We start from the raw sequence: 21,238 nt of genomic DNA on the forward strand, positions 1-21,238 counted from the left end.
GAATTCCAATCAGGTGTTCCCATTAATAAAATAAACTAAGTAAAAGAAAACTAATAAAAAGTGCCAAAATACTTTATAATCTTTTAAAAGTTAGCTTTAACTTAACATTTATTGTCTTGAATATCTTAATGGTTTGAGTGAGACATCTACCACAAATTACTTACTCAGTTAATCACCACAAAAAGAAAAGATAGCTTATCAAAAAAAATATATTTGTTCTTCCATTTCATAAGGAGATTGTACCTTGGTTTTATGTACATTGATAAGCTACATAATGCATATGTACAAAATACTGCTACATAATAGCAGTAAATCTATTAATTTTGTGAAGACAGTGGAATCTTAGAAGCATAGAAGCATTGTGACTTCATTAAAACACTGAGCTTTTATTTAAAAAAAAAAAAAAAAAGAAAGAAAAAAAAGTGAGAAAACAATAGTTTTCTGAAATACTTCAGGGACATCTGGCAATAAAATCCTTGGTAAAATCTCTAAAATAGCCCCCTGATTGTCCTGTCTTCTGAGTACTACATATTACCCTTCCACTACCAAAGGCAGTAAGAAGTCATTGTCTGAAGTCACCTGGGTCTACTAATATTGTAGCAATAGAGTCCTTGCTATTTTTTAATGCAAATTGGATACAGAGTTCTACCTGGAATTTGAAATATCTAATTACCCGTTCAGTTACCCATAGCAAAATGGCACGCAGCAGGAGGACATTTCCTTCCACATCTGCAGGAGGAAAGTTAACAAACTGCTTAACATTCTTGCAGACAAATCTAATCTTAGCCTGTCTGTATAAGGAGGACATAAAGCATTCAATGCCAATAGTTGGGCACATTTTGTGTATGTGACGTGGTGTTCACACCCCTGCATGAGGCTAGTGCATTGGATTTCTGTGGGAGGCACTGCTCTGCATCCAAATAGCTGTGGGTGTCCTCTTTTTAATATGAAAACTAGTTCTTCATCCTGATCATAAAAAATGGCTCATGCATAGAAAACTGGTCTCCCTCCCTTCTTCACTTACTGTATTTGTGAATTCAAACCACCTGGTCTCTTATTAGGAACACAAAATTTGAAGAAGGAATGACGGAGATTGTGCTATTAACAGTGAAGATGCATTGCAAGTCCACAAAACCAACAAAGTTCTTCAGAAGCTTCCTCATGAGAACAGTTACTTTTAACTGCAGTTTTTCTATATGCTTAGTCTGTAACCATAGCTAATGCTGACAGGTATTTGCAGTTCTTACGTATGTTTGGATAAAATATTTTTTCTCTTATATAATGATATAAAATATGATGTGCTTACACAGCAGCTTAAAAAGACTAAATCTTCTTGCCAGTTAGCAGCAAGACTTTCAGTGGTTCATTTAGTGAGGTTAAGTAGGTCTTGAATTCACATCAAATAAAAGGACCACTTTAGAAGTATGGGTATTGGGAAGATATCTCTACACAGCACAGGCTGAAGCTGTGCCATACGTGCTCCATCAGTACAGTTGACAAGAGTTAGAATATGAGCTGATATCATGATCAGTTATGAGTACTGAACACTGTGGGAAGCTCCCAAGGCTGAATTTACACTTGAAAATTTAAAATATAAAGTTAGTGCATTTATGCTGAAAAGGAGTATATATAAAAGCACTTCATACACACGATGCTAGAGGTTCAGATACTGATCTGGAACCTAGATCACTGTGGGAGCTCATTAAATCTTGCTGGACTCAAGGGTCAGCTATTGCACTGGAGCTTTGGACGTGCCCTGAAACCACACCAGAGCAAAACACACACAGAAGTTTAGGGAGGTTTTTCCCCATATCACCAAAAAAAGTTAGCATTTTCTAAAGACCTGCACTCTAAATGTGCAAATTTTTGCAATTTTTTTATTCTTTTCTTTTATTCATTTGTTTATTTATTTTTAACCTTTGCACATTTTAAGATAGTGTTTGCCGAACCACAGGTAAACCTTCTCCTTCTTGTAAGCAAAGAATGAGTGTTTGCTGTCCTGCCACCACTGTACCCCAGTTCTGGCACCATGAACATCTGCAGGACACCCCTTTTTTGCAGGTCCTGCTGGTTAGGTAAAGTGCTAACTGTGGAAAAGAGGCTGCCTTTGGCAAACATGGGCTACCATCTCCTGAGCAGATAGCAGCACAGTGAGAATAAGGGCTCAGCATACACACAGCCATTCAGAGTTATGTCAGAGTACCTAGATATTTTAAGCAGAAGGATGGAATAGAAGATTAGCTCTGTGACATTTCTAATGTAGGGTGAGTTACAATATTAGAAAAAGCTGTGGGCAGAAGGAAGACTGGATATTCAGAGAGAAATACATTTATATGAGCAGCAGTCAGAGAGCTTCAAATCAGCTGTTAGAGATTTCAGTTTCTCTGGTAGTTTAGGATAAAAATATTTGCCTTTAAATGTTCTACTTAGCTATCAAGTAAAATGATATCAAAATCTTACCTAACATGAGTGTTATCCTGCACATGCATGTTATGAAGTAACATAAAATATTTTTACAGTCCATTCTTTGAAATTTCATCAATCTTCTGTGTAAAAAAATTGTACTCTTGGCTATATAAAGAAGTATGCGCATTTTTCAGAGATTTCTCCCATGCACACACTTTCTGAATACCCAAACTAATCCTCTCCAGCAATTATCTCCTGCAGTGCAAGGACTGCACCACACCAGAGGAACCCCACAGTGTTGTATTGAGACACATCTGGAGCTAGAGAGGGCTGAGAGTGTCCCTGTCCACATGTCCCTTAGGAGAGAGCAGTATATCCTTCCAGCCCCAACACAGCCTCGTGTTCTTCCTTTCACCCAGAACAAGGCACATCTTCAGGACTGCCTCTGAGGGTGCCTGGTGCCTCTGCTCCATCAGCATGTGCCAAAGGGAAATGCTTTGCTTCACTGCCCTGTGCTTCCCCAGTATCTGCATAATGGAGCACCTGCTCCAGGGCTCAGCAATGCTGTAGGAAAGAAACATTGGCAGCCTTATTCTGAATGAGGAAAAGGCCCTATATTTAGACATTGTCAGAATCTAACACTAAAAATGTGTCATAAACATATGCTACTCTGAGAAACAGAGAAGCACTCTTCTGTGCTTTCATACTTTTGCAGTTGGTAATTTTTATACCAGTAAGTAATCATATATAGAGCTTTACAGTGAACCAATATGTCTCCCAAAGGGTTTTTTCTCATTAAAGAATGTGTGTTCTAATCCAGACAGAAAACTCTACGTAAGAATTGATTGGATGGAAATGGAACGGAAAATCTAAAAACACATCTTCTTCAGGGTTCAACTACAAATAAGCCTTGACTCTTCAGCTGTAAATTTATCATCACGAATTGTTCCATGAGACAAGTAAACCAACCAGGCTTCTGAACTAGTACAAACAATGATGGATATGGCTGTCAATAGGTTTGCATTTCTCCCCAAAATGGGTAGTTCCCTGCTTCAACAAAGAGCAAGAGCAAAACAAAGCGTTCCAACTAATATCTCTAATTTTGACCAACACCTACTTCTTTCCTATTTTGTCCTGTAAAATAACTGGCTTCAGTAGTGTTAAAATACTAAAAATATCCCTTTATATGCAGACTTTTTAACAGTTCTTGACTGGTGAAGGTTAGCCTATTCTTTCAACAAACCATCTTATCCTATCAAGGCTCTTAGCTCCAGTTCAGGCATGTTCTGCAATGGAGCAGGGAATTGTAGTGCACAGGGTTGTTTCCTGCACACTGGCAAAACACCACAGGAGTGCAGAGACCTGCCAGGAACCAACATCTCCCATAAGAGTAGCTGATGAGGCTTGGGTCAGGCCAGGAGTAGCCCCCAGATGTACAAAAGGAAGCCTTAGGAGCATGTCAACCGGGTTCTGAGTGGCAGATTGTGTGGGAAGGAACAAGGGCAGGTCCCCTATTCTTGAAGGCCAAGTGGGAGACTCCATGTACCCAACAACTGGGCACCATTCTGTGATCATATCTATCTGTCAAGGGCACTCATCCTACCTGACACTCAAGGCAGAATGGTGGGCACTTGTCTGAGAGGAAAGGCTGCAGCTTCCTCTGGGGGCCTTGCACCATCTACACCAACAGTGGCCAATGCCTCCACCCAATTGGAGGTGCTGAATGGAGGGGCTGCAGTGCAGAAATGTGACTGATGGAAGTGCCTAGACCTTTCTCCTGTGGCAGGGACTGGTGGCAGACCTTCCTGCAAAAGGTGTGCCCAGGTGGAGGACTTCCTGCACCTGAGGCTGAGCTACAGAAAGCAGTGAGAAGGCTGTGTGGTATCAGGGAGGCTGAAGAGGAGTTAGATAGCTGGTTACAGATTCAGTCTTCAGTGGGCCCACAACCCACAGCCAAAAACTCCACCAACACACACAGAAGGGAGAGATGCCAGTATTGCAAAAGAATGGAAGCTTGCAATGGCAAAGAGCACCAAGAGGAACAGTCTTTCCCCAAAGTCTGAGGTAACATTGCAGAACCACTTCAACCCTCTGCAGGCTGAAGAGGAGACACCCATAACATCAGAAGAGATGCTGGATCTGACTAAGCCAGCACAATATGCACAACCAAGAAAAGGCAATGGGTAGTAGTAGTAGGCAACTCTTTTCTGAGGGGTACAGAGGCACCCATCTGCTGACCTGACACATGATCCAGAGAGGCATGTTGCTTACCAATGGCTTGTATAAGGAATATCACCAAGAGACTACCAAGCCCCTCACATAGACTATTAACTCTTATCCACTGCAGTTGTTGCACGTGGGCACCAGTGATGCAGCCAGGAGCAGTCTGAGAAGTACCAAGAAGGACTGCAGCACTCTGGGAATGGTGGCTAAGAGTCTCTGGAGTGCAGGTAGTATTTTCATCAGTCCTCCCAGTCAAAGGGAATGAATTTGAAAGGGCCAGTTGAATCTGGAAAATCATCAGATTGTTACAGGAGTCATGCCACAGCCAGGTTCCTGGAATACATTGATAACTTCCTTCTCCAAGTGGTAGAGGAGCCAATAAAGAGAGGTACTATTCTGGACCTCATTCTCACCAACAAGAAGGGGCTAGTGGGGAATGTGAAGCTCAAGGGCAGCCTTAGCTGCAGCGACCATGAAATGGTGCAGTTTAGGATCCTGAGGGCAGTAAACCCTCTCCCTTGCACTTTGGGAGAGCAGAATTTGGTTACTTCAGGGATCTGCTTGGTAGAGTACCATGGGACAAAGCTCTGAAGGGAAGAGGGGCCAAACAAAACTTGTTAATATTCAAAGCTTACATTCCCAAGCTCAAAAACAGTGCATCCCAACAAAGAAGAAGTTGGGCATAATGCCAGGAGGCTTGCATTGGCAAACAAGGAGCTCCTGGACAAAGCCAAACACAAAAAGGAATATCATAGATGGTGGAAACAAGGACAGGTAACCTGGAAGAAATACGGAAAAATTGTCCAAGCAGACAGGGATCAGTCACGAAAGCTAAAGCCCTATTAGAATTAATTTTGTCCAGGTACATCAAGGGCTAAAAGAAATATTTCTACAAGTACATCACTGATAAAAAGAAGCCTAGGGAAACTGTGGGACATGGGAGACCATTTTACCTGGGATACAGAGAATGTTGAAGTACTCAGTGACTTTTTTGCCTCAGTCTTCACTGGCAAGTAGTCAAGACACTTAGCCAAAGTCACAGAAGACAAAGGCAGGGAGTGGCAGAAAGAATAACCACCCACTATAAGAGAAGAGCTGGTGCACAAGTCCTTGGGACCTGATGAAATCCATGTATGGGTCCAGAAGCAACTGGCAGATATAATCATCTTTCCATCATATGTGAGTTATTGGAATCCTGTGAAGTTACCAGAGACTGAAAGGAGGGAAACATAACCCCTTTTCCCAAAAAGGCAAAAAAGGGAGACCCAGGGAACTACAGGCCAGTCTTGCCTCTGTGCCCAGCAACATAATGGAGCAGATCCTCCTGGAAATTACATTAATGCACATGGAAAATAAGTAGGTGACTGGGGGTGGCCAACATGGCTTCACTAAAGGCAGATCATGCCTGACAAATCTGGTGGCCTTGTACAACAGGGCTACAGCATTGTTGGATAAGGGAAGAGAAACTGATGTCATCTACCTGGACTTGTGCAAACCATTTGACACTGTCCTATGTGACATCCGTATCTCTAAATTGAAAAGACTTGGTTTTGATGGATGGACCACACAGTGAGTAAGGAATTGGCTGGGTGGTCATACTTGAAAAGTTGCAGTCCATGCCTTGATGACCAAGTGGAGACCAGTGACTAGTGGTGTTCCTCAGGGGCCGGTACTGGGATGAGAACTGTTTAACACCACTGTCAGTGACATGGACAGTGGGATCAAGTGCACCCTCAGCAAGTTTTCAGATGACACCAAGCTGAGTGGTGCAGTTGACACACTGGAGAGAAGGGGCACATTCAGAGGGACCTTGACAGGATCAAGAGGTAGTCCCATGAGAATATCCTGTAGTTCAACAAGGACAAGTGCAAGGTGCTGAACCTGTATTGAGGCAATCTCAAACACAAACATAGGTTGGGTAGAGAATGGATTGAGAGCTGAGGAGATTGGACTGGTGCTGAGAAGAAGGACCTGGGGGTGCTGGTGGATGAGAAGCCAAACATGAGCCAGCAATGTGCACTTGCAGCCTGGAAAGCCAACCATATCCTGGGCTGCATCAAAAGCTGCATGGCCAGAAGGGTGAGGAATGTAGTTCCCCCCCTGCTCTGCTTTTGTGAGACCCCACCTGGAGTGCTGTGTTCAGCTCTGGAGCCCCCCTACTGCTTTAAACTAAAAGATGTTAGGTTTAGATTAGACATTAGGAAGAAATTCTTCACTCAGAGAGTGGTGAGGCACTGGAGCAGGTTGCCCGGAGAAACTGTGCATGTGGATACCTGGAGGTGTTGAAAGCTTGAGCAACCTGGTTTAGCGGAAATGCCCCCCATGTCAGGGAGGTTGGAACTAGATGGTCCTTAAGGTCCCTTCCAACCCCTACCATTCTATGATTCTATGACTTGAACATAAGATTTTTTTGCACAACTGCAATAAAAGGATGTAGGAGACAAACACATGTATTTTGTGTGAGATCTATGCCTCCTGTATGACTTACGTATTTTATTTTTTTAATTAAAATATTATTTTTAGTATAAATCAATGATATTTTTGATATTTTGGCAATTTGTGAGATTTACAATGTATTGTAAATACAGTGTAAATACAGAAAAGTCTCTGTTTTGTTCTTTGAACTGAAAGCTTGGATTTTCAATATCAGTAATGCTGCTAAAATTATACTACTAAACTCTTTTGGAGGAAAAAAAAAAAAAAAAAGGTAGTCTTCATAAGCTCTTGATTTCATTATCATAGTAGAGTTATAAAGCACTTTCCTAAGAGACTGCAGGGAAATTAGGCTTTCTTTGTATATCTGTGTCTTGATATATTTTGATTCACTGCACCAAACAGTAACAGTGTTTGTTTATCATGCAAAGTGCAAAATAATAAAAAGAAAGGTCACGTTTTAAAATTTTCACTGCATGACTGTGAGTCACTGCATATTTGCTAGATGCCTAGCTTTAATCATATAAATCCTCTTACAGAGAATTTCCTGAAGATTTTCATGAAGGATTTCAATCACATAAGTAAAGGGACACTGACTTCCAGAGGGATCCTAAGATCAATGATAGAACAAAGTGTCTTACATTGACTAATTAATAGAGAAAAACTGTGAAACTTTTTCATCTAGATTCTTCTTAAGTCTGACACCTTGCTAGTAGAAATATCAGCTTCTAAACAAAGGAAGGCAACTATTTTTATCTATGTTTCATGTGATTTTGCTCAACTGTTTAAAGAATGTTTATATAAAGAATTTTTATAAATGTTTCATGTGATTTTGTTCAAATTATAAAGAATCAATCCACCGTAACAAGTCAAACAATCATTTTTATTTTATATTGTATATATACAAAATAAACACATGGATGTTTTTAATTATATTTATACAGACACCATTATATTTACTACAAGTATGCCAAAATATGCAGTGCCAAAAAAAAAAAAAAAAAAAAAGGAGCACACAAATAAATGTAAGTATAATAATATTTTGTGGACAGTTGTAAATTAAAAATATGAGCTCTATATATCTAGTAACGAAAGGACTTATATATTTTTATATAAGAAGATACCCGGATTTGCCAACTGAAAAAGATGGAAATATGTTCTCCTTTCTTTTCCCCACAGAGATCAGAAAATCTTTAAAGTCCTTCTTTAGTAGCTAGGGATTCTTATAAACAGAGTCCTTAAAGAAAATATGAACATGTTTTCAATGCCTCCAAATATTTTTGAGAATGATGCCCAGAAAGAGAGTGCAACATTTGCCAAAGAAAATGTGCCACCAATATGAGGACAGAAGGATAGAAGGTAGAACAATATCAAGCAATAGTTTCTACATCTGTTAATGTAATTCTGAAGTATTATTAAGATTTTACATAATTAAATATTAACAGTTGCTAGGAAAAGGGGAAATCTGAAGAAAAGCTGTGCAACATTGTACAATATTTTCTCCAGACTTCTAAGTATAGTTTCATTCTGTTGCTAAAATGTATTTTCACTTGGTTTTACTAGAATAAATAGGAATTTTTCTACTTTCTTGTATCAGAGTTGTAGACTCAAGTAGTTGTAGAGAGCTTCACAAAACATGAGAATGCAGGGCATTTTACCATGAAGGAAAAACAAAACAAAACCAACAAAGAAACAAAAATGTATCAAAAGAAATATCCATTCCAATTGGGATACTATAATTTTCACAATACATTAATATTGGTTTTACATTTTCCCCCCATGAAAGCTTTCTGGCAGCATCTCAAAATCAAATCATAGGATAATGATTCAGAACTTCTTTAAAAAAAAAAGGGGGGGGGGGGACACCAAGTATTCAGCTAGGGGAAGAAGAATATATTTTTTCTTATCTTGAAAAGCAATTTCTTAAGTCAACTCTAAGGTCTCATTTCTTGCTAGTAAGGGGAAAGATACTGCTGGGAAGCAAATTTTGCTTCTGACAATTTTCTAATCTCCATCTCAAATGGGGTTGAAAACAACACATCTTCAAATAAAAGACCTTTTTCTTACTTCTTATTGGTGTGAGGATGAAAGAAGATTGCCAACACCTAGCTGAAAAATATTCATACACTGCAGATGCCAAATGGATTGGGCTTTCACAAGATTACACACACACACACACATACACACAAAAGTATCAGTAGTTTTGCATGTGCAATATTTCTTTTGTTATTATCTTATAGATGCATATTTTTGCATAAAAAAAAATAATCAGAAATGCTAGAATCAGTAGTACACACATTGGACAACCACTTATACTATCATTTCATATACAAGCATGTTCTGCATTATGCCTCTATTTTTTGGATGTGCCAAAAGTTTTAGTGAAAAGCAGGCTGCATGTGGAAAAACTTTAATTCTATACTTTCAGGTTAAATTTTTAAGGAATATTAAGCAAGGTGAATGCAATTACTGCAATGTGATACTAATCAATGTGAACACTTACAATATGCAGTACAATATCACAAATTAAATGTCTCATTTGCACAGATGCATACTTTAATTGAGTGAACATTTTCCAGACTGTTTTGCTTGCTACCTTGAATAACCACTAAGATATACTTCCTTTTAAAGAACCATGAAGATTAGCTGTAGCAGCTTATGTTCTGCATCAGATTTCCTCTAACACAAACATGCAAAAGCTTCTGCAGCCAAAACATTATGCTTCAATAGCTGAACATCTTAATTAGATATTCAAAACCATATAGAGACTGTAGATATATCCCTTTAATAAAGAACTTACATTACCTTAGAAATTAAGTAGAACTGCTTGATGAGGAGTATTATTAAAGCACAGAGACAGAATGTGGAAGATGTAACAGGTGCTTTTCCACTAAGCTGAGTCTAAACCTGAGCTAAGTTTTTGAAAAGCTATACTGATGTTTTCAAAACTGTACATTTGAAGGTGTGATTTTGGAAGGACAGGGTCAGTGTTAAAACAGACAATCCAAAATACACAGGGAGGGAGAGAGAGTGCTTTCATATATCAATGGTACAGGTACCCCTGTTTTTTGTCACAGGAGTCTAGCAATTAAAATACATTTTTATACCTGAATCTTTACCAATCTTCAACTTTCTTGAATTTAACAAAATGTACTCGACAGTTGTGTTTGCAATAAGAGCACCCCATGTATAACTTCCAATATGCAGAACAGAGGAGGTAAGGTGAGAGGCATCATGGACCAGCACAACAAATCTCTACAGCCTCTTCATGCAGCAGAGAAGCCCTGAAGAACCCTGGAAGGCTAGGGGTCCACAAGGACTCCCATAAGGGGCCACCAGCCTTACCAGGATCCCTCCCCACAACCCTTGTCAGGGGCCCTGAGGACGAAGCCAGCTCAAACAGGGCACACCAGCACCCAGCTCTTTCCCCACAGACCAGCTCCATTTCCAGCTCTTTGACAGAACTGCACATCCTTCAAGAGAGGTAATGGTTCTATTTACTTAGTGGTCTCTGCTTATTTTTTGACTATAAAATTTGTTTACAGAAGGTCCAAAATGACAGAAGGATAAATCTTCAACAAGGGTTGAGTTCTAGTTCTGCAGACATCTATCACATAGCAAACTCTGCCTACCACTGAACAACCTGCATTGAATTTAAGAACTCTGAACCAAAAAATAAAAAATAAAAATAATTTTAAAAAATCATAAATATTGCTAATATCAAGCCAACAAAATATACCAGACAAAGTCTCTAACATGAGCAAAACTTACTGCTGTGTTGCCAGCAGAGCAGCAAGGTTTCTTACATAGCCCTTGTCAAGCTCATTAATCCTGACGGGTTTTGTCCTGCCCCAACACAGTTAGGGTAAGAGGAGCAGGAGTAGGAGCACGCTGGGCTTCTGTTGCTTCCTAGCTGCTGCCTCTAGCCCACTTTGGGGTAGGTTCACCACACCTGGACAGTACTTTTTTCACCATGTTTGTAGGGCAGCCTCACACTGGGACTCCCCACAACTTGCCCACCTGGCCTCCTCTCCATTCCTGCTCACACTTCAGCAGGAAAGCAGGCCAAAATGAGTGAAATTGCAGCACCAGTGCTCAACACCTGGAAATAAAGTCTGGCCCGTGCATTGGGTGGAGACAGTGTCATTTCGGAAATACTTAATTTCTAGGGGAGTTAAGGGTACTTTTAAAACACCTTGTGGCTAACTGAAAAAGCTTGTCTATAAGCAAAGAGACAGCTCTGTTTTCGACAATTGCTTCATCAGAGTCATACAGTGTCAAATACCACTCATGATGCTGGTTTCCGGTGAGACATGCCCTCCTTTGTATCATTTCTGTGCTAAGAAGAGCAAAACATGGGAATAAAGATTTATTAGTACAACAGCAAATCCAGGGAACAAATGGTGCCAAGCAGTCCCCAAGATACTGTATCTCCATTTCAGTCTTTTCCTTGTTATTTCTGGTATTTGGTCAATTATCATATCAGATTTCAGGATTTGGTCTGAGATTAAAAAAAAGAAAGAGAGAGAGAGAGAGAGAAAGAGACAAAAAAAACCCCACTAACAGTAAATATCATGTGGTGGTGCCTTGGGGGGGGAAGAAAAAAAAAAAAAAGAAAGCCTAAGCAGATTTTTCTGTTTACCTCACACTATTTTCTTTGTGTCTCTCTGCACCTCGTTTATTTTCACTTGTTTTGTATTCTTACTTGACACTTTTGTCTACTTTGAAAGAGTTTTTTCAACCTGTTTTTCATAACTTTTAGCCCTGACTTGGCTTGTCAGAGTCAACTTTTTGAGATGGAAATCTCTTCTGGCCCTATGAAAAACTTGTTTGAAAAAAAATCTATGGGAATAACTCTGACTTATTATACAAACATGCTAGATTACCCTAATGAAATTGCCCCCATCCCTCTCTAAAATGTACGGTGACTGGCACTTGGCTGCACTGGGCCCCATCCTTGTTCCCACTGTAACCCAGAAGGAAGGGGCTCTGCCCCAGGCCAGCCTGGCTCAGCCAGAAGTAAAGCTGTGTTGAAGGCTGTTGTCAGTGTGCAGAATTGCATAAGATATGAATACTGAAAGAAATGCACGGAAGCAGTATTGAACCACTTGTTTCACTGTAACTATGGAATTTGTTTCATTGCTCTTCCACGGCATTCTTCACCCTGACCAAGAGTTAGCAGCCAGGAAGGACTGCTGTCTCTGGCACTGTCCCAGGCCCGATCTGCATTTTTCCCATAGCAAACACCCAGAAAATTTAATACTGATGCTTTGTGCATGCACTCCAACTTCCTACAACAAAACAAAGCCAGTCTAGTGCAAAAGAACAGTTGGTGTGCTAATGGAAACATTTCTCAATCGGTTGTGTGGCTGGGTTAAGTGCCCTGTAGCCAAGACAAAAGCCTGTCTTGCCACTAGCAGCAAAGGCATTAGCAGCAAAGAAAGCCATGGGTTTTGTCTGAAGGTTTTGTTTTATCCCCATGTTTTCTTTGTATTTGTGGATGATATTTATGGTGGACACATGATATTCTTACTATAACCATTATTTGAGAACAAGTAAAGAACACAACAGTGCAATTTCTAAGAGAAAAACAGAGAAAGAATTCTGGCTGAATGCAGTTTTGCCTCCTAAATCAATTTGCAAAATTTATCTGTGGATTTTAAAACTGTATCATTTTTGCTTTAAAAAAAAATGTAGTTCTGAATTCAACTATTCAAATCAACATTAACAGTGCCCCAATTGTGTCACTTACAAAATAACCCTAGGTGCAGAAATTATGTCAAAGCTTCCATGGCATTTTGGAAACACCCTAGCTGTACTGCCAACCAGACATTGATATTGAGCATTGGATCCTTCAGCACTGAAATCATTAGGTGCTGTTCTTTCACTGAAAGGTGTGCAAATGTACAGTAATAATACTTGATTCCTGTAATTAGAATAATATTATAATTAAAGACTCTACTGTATGATTTCTGCTCATAGGATCTGATTTAATTTCTGTGAGAAACTCTCTTTTCATATCAGTGCACTGTACAACAGACCCACAGTATCTCAGATGCAGGAAGCTCAAAAAAGTCATTTTGGACAGAGTAACAAGCATTAATATTCTTATTTTACAGCCCAAAAAACTGCAAAGCAAATGTGAAGGAATATTACTGCGAAGTAATATAGTATATTGTCAGGAATTAAGTGCAAAAACCAATGCTGCCTTTATCACCTATTTCTTTTCTGTCCGGTAACGAAATGCATGCATGCGTCTTTAAAATCCAAAATGATGACCCAACCTCATTAGTCTTTGAACTCTGGCTAAAACTGTTTGGGTACCTGGGATAGCACAATCTGAATTAAAGGCTCAGTGTTCAGTGCTACTACCACCATTTGGATGAAACACAGAACCCACTTCTTTAATACATAAACTCATTACAAAGAGGATGTTTGGGGAATGTTTTCCTTATTCACGGAACCACGTATACAAAATCCTACTTACTAGGTTTTTGCTCAGGTCATATCAAACTGTCATTAATAAACCATTAACATCACTGTGACTTGAGCGAGAGAAGCAGAATTCAAAAATTAAAAAATGAAACAAAACAAATGCTAATTTTTCTACAAAGAAAGATGATAAATAGAGCATCAATCAAAAAGGAAACTAATGTCCTGCTGTAATGTTACTGTTTTTGAAAAATAAATAAAAAGACAAAAAGTAGGTACTAAGTTTGACTTTATGTCTATTTAAAGGAGTATGAAGGAAGCAAAGAACCCTCTTCTCTTTTTCTTACAGGTACACTGGGTACTTTTCAAACAGCTAGACAGAGTACCACCACAAAGACATAAAGCATTTGTATTTTGCTCCTACTTTAAATGAGCAGCAAACCGATTCTTGTTCAAACAGATGGAAAAATAAATATATAAATAAATAAAAGAAAGAATAAATTTTAAAAAAATAAAAGTGAAATGTTCTTCCTGAGGTCTTCTGCAGGAAGGCCACATATGTTGCAGTTTCCACCATGTTAGCTCCATTTAAGGTTGTGCTTTGCAGTCTGCGTTAGCCACTAAAAAGGAAAGTGATTTTGTTAACTCGGTGTCTACTTGCAGAGATCTGCTAAAATCATAGCTGCCCTGCATGTATGGTGAAGGCAACACTACAGTGCAACATAAAGGGATGCAATAAGAGCAAGTAACTCAGTAATACAGTTCATACTTAAGCAAATACTTAACTTTCCACATATACTAGTATTCTCAATTATTTCAATCAGAATATTCCTGTAAGTTCATGCAGAAATGTTTACAGAACGGAAGCCTTCACCTGGTGACGTGTTTGAATGGCTTCACAAAAGATATCCGTTTTTCTCATTAGATATAAGTCAGTGTTATCTCCTCCCAAGATATGAATGCATTAAAATGTTACAGAAATTACACTTTCTATATACTTTGCTATAATCTTAATAACCTAATTCACTTTTCACTTTGATATTTGCAAGGATTGCCGTGCTTCTTCAGGATTAAGTCCTGTTTCCTTCTTCTCCCATATATTATCTTCGTATCTGTACATAATATGAGATTTACCTGAGTCTTTTCTACACCACTGTCTTCTTTTTAAGGCTCTTTTGGGTATTCTGCATACATGATTTTAAAATTATATTATACATTACTTATACTATGTACAGTATATTTAAAATATAGAGTGCTTTGGCTTTCTTTAGTTTTGAACTGCTGAAAAATAGTGTTTTAAACTCATAAGCACTTACTGCAAAACCCAACTGTCAGTTACCTAAAGGCAGATGTATGTTTGTCTCTTACCATGATTGTCAATTGTGCTCTTAATTAAATGCACCAAAACTCAAAACATCTATGCCATTACCCAATTGAACTCATCAGTAGGCATTTATCATTGGAAACAAATAGATTCCACTGAAACATTCAACTGCTGTTACGTTACTAAGTCTGAACTTTTTTTATTATATGTATTTGATTTTTGACAACATGAACATTTAAAATCACTCTGTAGTAATCAGTCCCTTTGTGGAGAAACATTAAGCTGTTCAATGGCTTCCATCACTGTAAATCATTTCATTTTTTTCATTATTCTGTAATTTGTTAAACTGTTCAACAGTACTGTTAAGTAAAATATCTGTACCTCATCACTTTAAGTCCCAGGTAACGGCTACAGCCAAAGTCTAATTTGCTACACAACTTATTTATTTATTTGTGAAGAAATTTTCCCATTAAAATAATGTATAAAAATTGAACATAAAATCCACAGGGAGAAAAAGAAAATACAGAAAGTGCCCATAGTTTTATTGCTGAAAATAATTCCACCTCAGGAGACCACAGAGATCAGAACACAGCTCCTATTTATCATAACCCTACACTCACTTTTAAGAGCTACAGTTACACTGCCCATTTAAAAAATGGCCAGACAAACAAACAAACAAAACCTGATTAGCATTGCTGAAAAAAACAGTTAGCAAAATTACACTTTTGCAGGTTTAATTCTGCTGACCACTGTAGGCTTAGAAAACAGAAATTAATGGAAAGAGTGTCATAAAAAAATGTCATAGATTTGTCATACACTGCATGTAGGAACTTTGTTTCTCTTAGTTCAAGAGATTCCAATAGGAGTTATCAATCTGCCCAGTAGTGACAATTTACCCTGATAATGTTCAAGGTTTGAACGTGGTTTAATGAGAAAATATAATCCGGTGCACATTTGCACACAAAATGATAAAAGCTTTGCTGGTTAACAACAAATCCAATTTTTGTCTCATTTAACTAATGGCATATGGAATGTTCTGCAAGGCATATGGTACTAATTAAACATGGTATGAGTCCCCCAGATAGTCAATATAGTCACGAGGTATCCAAAGAATGTTTCCCTTCAGTGTGTGTTATCTATGTATTGATTTGATGGTCTGAATGCATAAAAGCCCTGGGAACTAACAGTGTTTAATGATGTGGTAACTTCACTTCTATTCTTATCTATATGAATGCTGCAGTTGCAGAGGAAAATTCTGAGATACTTTAATGAACAGGCAAACTATGGCCCAACCAGAGCTGGTTTATTTTCATTCATTCATTAACCAGTGATTTTGATATTTCTTTTTAACCTTTAGTAAAATCTTTGTGACTTCATATGCTAGAGAACACAAAGTTAAAAATATCACCTGTTTCAATAGAAACAATATTCCATTAAAAAAAAAAAAATCAAATCCATAAATTCTAACAATAGGAAAAGCACCAAATACAGGAGTCGGATAGTGTTAATGATTTGTTTTGAAAATTCTAATACATGTGATATGTATAAATACACTTTCATATATTTGAAATCAGCTAATTAAAATACCTATTCTACTATCAGTATCTAGTATGAGTATTAGATATGGGTTCATGTATAATTTTAAATGTAAGTCAACTTGTACATAATTTTAATTTTCTTTTCAAGTCAAGGATTTTAGTTTCCTTTGGCATACATAAAGTCAACCACTGAAAAATTTAGAAAATGAATATTATATTTGTTTTCAGGTAAAACAAACAGCAGCAGTGAATTCTCACAGTGAATGTCTGTCTACTTAAGCAAAATAACAAATAAAACAGCTGAATTTCCTGAGATAATGGGAGAATATGTAATGATCTTTAGTCAACTAAAATATTTCAGTGCAAAAGAAGGACAGGGTCTCCACACGACTACATCTAGCATCAGTGGGACATTTTTATCTAGACACTTCTCGAACAGTAACAGCAGCAGTTAGTATTTGGAAAGGTAGCACTGACATTCCTTTTCTTTACTAGTCCCAGTAAAATTCAAAACAGTCACAAAGTGCTATTTCAGAGTACTGGTGCTCTGAATTGGCCAACTGACTCAGTCTACCATCACTAACAAAATATACTACTAACAGAAAGAAATGAAAACTGCTTCCTAGAGTTTAACTGTTAAATAGGCACTATGCTATGGATAATGAGACCTGAGAAAAACTGTTAAGAGTTAAGCAACAAGGCTGTCATTCAGTTTTAAAGCATCCTGATACAAAGTCATGCTGTGACTTTTACACCCAAAACAAGATTAAAATAGGCTTGTAATCTTATTAATAGCCTGCTACTAAACAGTTTAACACTTAATATGCAAAAGCCACTTCGCAAATACAGCATGGTGACTGAAGAATGAATTCTGGACAATAACATTATTTTTACACTTAGTTCACAGTGTGCTGGCGGGTGTAACTAGTATCTTACCTGACTACAAAAAACACTGCATATACCTTATTCTTAAAGGCTCTAATGTAATAGGTCATTTCAAAATGCTTTCAACACATACAAAAACATTACCTTAGGAACTTATGATTTGCTGCACTTGACATCAATGAACTGAAAAGAGCAATAGCATTTAAGGTGGCTGAATTCTCATTATGTAAAAAAAAAAGCTGCATTTTCCTGCTCTACCCACAACAGTATTTCTATTTGTGGAACATGATAAGAATTACACTCTATGTCTTAGTGTTACAAGATTTCAAATATAATTTTAGTCTAAAAACATATCCTATGCCCCTAAAGGTATTTTGAAACTGAAATATCATGCAAGATAAACAGTTCTTCATACATCAAGGTATCTTTCTTTCCTACTGTAGATTGCACCAGACATATTGGAAGCCCATGTATCCAAGATATATACAGTATGCTAGATAACACTGAAAAACTAAATTTGGAATGGGGAGGAGAGAGGGAGAACAACCAGAAAAGTAAGAAAAACAGCTTTTAGCTTAAAAACAGTATTTTTACACAGCTGTAGAATATTATCTGACAAAAAGCCTATTTGCAGGTTTGCTCTAATATAAGAAATTAGCACTGCTTTCCAACCCTGCCTTCCTGCATTTACATACCATGCATTATGCACAGGAAAAAAAAAAAACGGAGCATACAAATAGAGATCCTTTCAGCCTGTCTAGCCTGTCATCAAAACCAGCAGAGAATTTTTCATTGATAAAAACAGAGAATGGAAGAAATCCGACCAACCTTCACAATGTACGTCACACCAGGTCCCAGGATCTTCTCACTCGAGTGCAGCCATCCTCGAGAGGGTTTATTGACAAAGCTGCTACTTTGATTCCAGTCTTCACCTCCCGGGTGCATTTCCTCTGAGGGTGTTTTTTTCCCCATACTCATCTTGCTCATGTCCTGCTGAGAACACGAAGTAGCAGAGACAAGGTTACATGTGTTGTCTGAAGCTCCTGCTGCTGAGCTAGAAGCACTCGAGTTTCCCTGCAACTTGGAGACAGCAAGCTCCCTTACTGCAGAGGACAGGTTTTTGATACCCAAAAGGCTGCCTGTATGAGAGAGTTTCAAGTGGGACACTTTATGGATGAGGGTACACAGGGTGGTGGGTCCATCTTCTTGGTCCTTGCGAAGAACCTCTGGCGAGACCAGGTAGGAAGGTGCTGTTGAAGTCGTAGCAACTGCTGAGACCTTGCTGTTCATGGACAAATTGTGAATAAGATCATCAACTGATGTCACCGAATCATTCCTGAAGCGGTTGTACTTGGTACGTTGAAGCATGCCCTTCTATCTAGTTTCCTGCATATGTTCTGGCAAATCTGATGCCAACGCAGGAGATGCCTGTGCTAACATAGCAGGCGATTCATAGCAACACGGACAGATAACAAGATTTGGGGGTAAAAAAGCAAGGAGTATAAGGAAGAACAAAAAAAAAAAAAATAGATATATTTAAGAAATTTCTTATGGTTCCACGTTAAGGTTGGGTGAAGTAACAGTTTTCTGTGACAGAGATCCCAGTCCTGCTTAGAGCTGCCAACTCGCTCACAGCAAAAGCATGACTCACACAAATGAGAAGGACCCTTTTCAACAAAAGGCTCAGTGAACACTGCAAATCACTTCCTGTAGCAAAAAAAAAAAAAAAAAAAAAAAAAAAAAAAAAAAAAAAAAGCCATCCACCCACTTACAGCACACCAGCACCAATCAATTCTCAAATTTCCTTTTCCTATCTCCTCAAACAGATATTTCCTTCCAACATTTAATTCCTCCCCCCCACCATCCCTCTTGATACCAAAGGCAATTACCTTTAAAAAGGAATTAACAGCCTTTGTAAAACACCACACTTTATTCTTCTGCTTAAATATTCTTCCACCTCACATACTTGTGAATCTAAAAGAAGACACAATTAGATAACAAATATCTGGTTAATAGACACACATACACATTCCCCTTCCTCCCCCCAGCAAAACACAGATACCCTGGTTTTCAGAATACCTTTAAGAACACAAGTATTTTAAAAGCAGATGATAGAACTAAAGAAAATACACATTTTCTTTCACGAAAGCAGCATAACAGATTTTACAAATGCATTTGTGTCAATGCTGTTTCTCATGGAAATTGTCACATCCAATTTTTTATAGAGAAAGCAATACTTCTCCTCTGTTACTCCACAGCCACCTTCTATTTTAATGCAGGATTACATAAAGTACCTATGTGTGAAGAAAAGTATTTTTCTGATGTCCAACAACAAGCGTCAGAGATGTTTTTCTTTCACCACTGATATTCACTGTGAAGAAAAATGTGTAAGAGATCTTCAATTCACTGGAATATTTCTTATAATTCTGAAAAACTGGAAAGTACTAAGAGAATATTCAAAAGTCCATTTACCAGCAAGCAGATGTCCTGCAGTAAAGAATAAAAAAACACACCAGCTCTTATTAAACATCAGGTCAGTCACAAACAGTTAATATGAGGAGTAGAAAAAAAAAATGAAGAAAGCAAATATTTCATTTCTCTCTTTTTGTTTTCTCTCTCTCTCTCTCTCTTTTTTTTTCTTTTTAATGCAAAATTTATATAGCATTGTGAAACACAGTGCCCATTACAAACCACAGGTTCTTTTCTATAAATTGATCTTCTTTGCAAAATATCTTTTAGATGTAGGACAATACACACTGCATTAAAATCAAATTCAGACCAGAGAAGTTTCACTGTGCAAAGTTGTTTTTTAAACAAATGACTAACTGCAGCACATTTTAAAGGAAAAATCCTCTGGTATTCTTTCCTTCTTCCATAACTAGAGGCTGCAGTATACAAAGTGCAAATATGCCAAAACAGCTTAAATACAGGTATTTAATTAGTATATTTTATGACAGTAAATTAAGTCAGCACCTCTTGTCCCCGCAGTGATGAATAATGGCAATGTCCTAGTCAGTGTAAGAGCAGGTTTCTAGTGATCTGCGGAATAGCCTCTCATCACCACACTGCAAACCTGCCACAGCATCCACACAGCATTCATTCCTCTCTTCATCCTCCTAGCATAGCAACAGCAAATATACACACCATGGCTTATTTCTACTTGTCTCTACTGCCCAGAAAACCCTATCGCTCCCAAATGGCTCTCTTCGTTAGAAGCGGCTAGCAAAACTGCAAAATGTGAATGAGACGCTGTGTGTGTGAATGGAAGGGCTGGCTAGCATCCCCACATTTCTGTGAATGAAGCGAGGCCTCGCAGCCTCTGCCAGGCAATCCCTTGGGTGCTCACCAGCCCAGCCAATACCAGCCGGCTCTGATGACTCATTCAGCAAAGGCTTGCTGAATAGTGGAAGATCCCATTCCCAGCACAGGCGGTATCTCTTTTTTTGCAGCAACACCAGAAAGTGAAGCCAGAATCAGAGCAGGCGAAAGAGGATTGCAAAGCCCCTGCAGGAGAAAGGGTGTCGCCAGAGAAAGGCACCGGATGTCTAGAGGGGTGGCAGGTGAGGAAAATGGCAGAGTCGGACCTGGGTTTCTCCCCGACATATCCATTCAGCTGGTTCATTTACATCCAGGGTGGGAACATGAATGTGCACATTTTGTTTGATATTCAGTTGCTGTCTGTGCACCAGCAGATTCACAGATTTCACAGGTCCGCATTCAGAAAATTCTGATGAAGAAAAAAAAAAAAAAAAAAAAAAGCAGATTCTTATTTACCCTATTAGCACAGTGGATATTTGGATATTTAAAATATTTAAAAGAAGTTTGATCATCAGGCCAGTGAAAGAGAGGTGAAGGGAAATCTAGAGGATAAATGTTTCCCAGACCATCAGCAGCAGGACTAATTTCTGTCACTGCCTCAGTGGACACAGAAAAGCTACCAAGACATCTGATGGATGTTGAGCTCTCCTGGAAATCTGACATTTAATGCTATAGAAGA

At 38.4% G+C, this 21,238-nt stretch overlaps 1 protein-coding gene across 5 annotated transcripts in view; it reads right to left on the reverse strand.

Annotated features, from left to right (window-relative positions):
- SHC3 (SHC adaptor protein 3) overlaps positions 1-20,523 on the reverse strand; it is a 62,035-nt gene extending 41,512 nt beyond the window's left edge. Inside the window, exons 1-4 of one of the 5 annotated variants that reach the window (XM_032206124.1) lie at positions 20,386-20,523; positions 19,714-19,728; positions 19,131-19,215; positions 18,070-18,234 (exon numbers count right to left, since the gene is read on the reverse strand). In XM_032206124.1, the coding sequence (XP_032062015.1) occupies positions 18,070-18,228 (159 nt within the window). In that variant the 5' untranslated portion in view covers positions 18,229-18,234; positions 19,131-19,215; positions 19,714-19,728; positions 20,386-20,523. Of the gene's footprint in view, positions 1-18,069; positions 18,868-19,130; positions 19,216-19,535; positions 19,569-19,713; positions 19,729-20,214 lie in introns of those variants that run through there. The other 4 variants (XM_032206122.1, XM_032206120.1, XM_032206121.1 and 1 more) reach the window with 4 other exon arrangements.
- Positions 20,524-21,238: the final 715 nt, after the last annotated feature.

Source organism: Aythya fuligula, chromosome Z, assembly GCF_009819795.1.
Source record: "Aythya fuligula isolate bAytFul2 chromosome Z, bAytFul2.pri, whole genome shotgun sequence".
NCBI classification, from domain to species: domain Eukaryota; kingdom Metazoa; phylum Chordata; class Aves; order Anseriformes; family Anatidae; genus Aythya; species Aythya fuligula.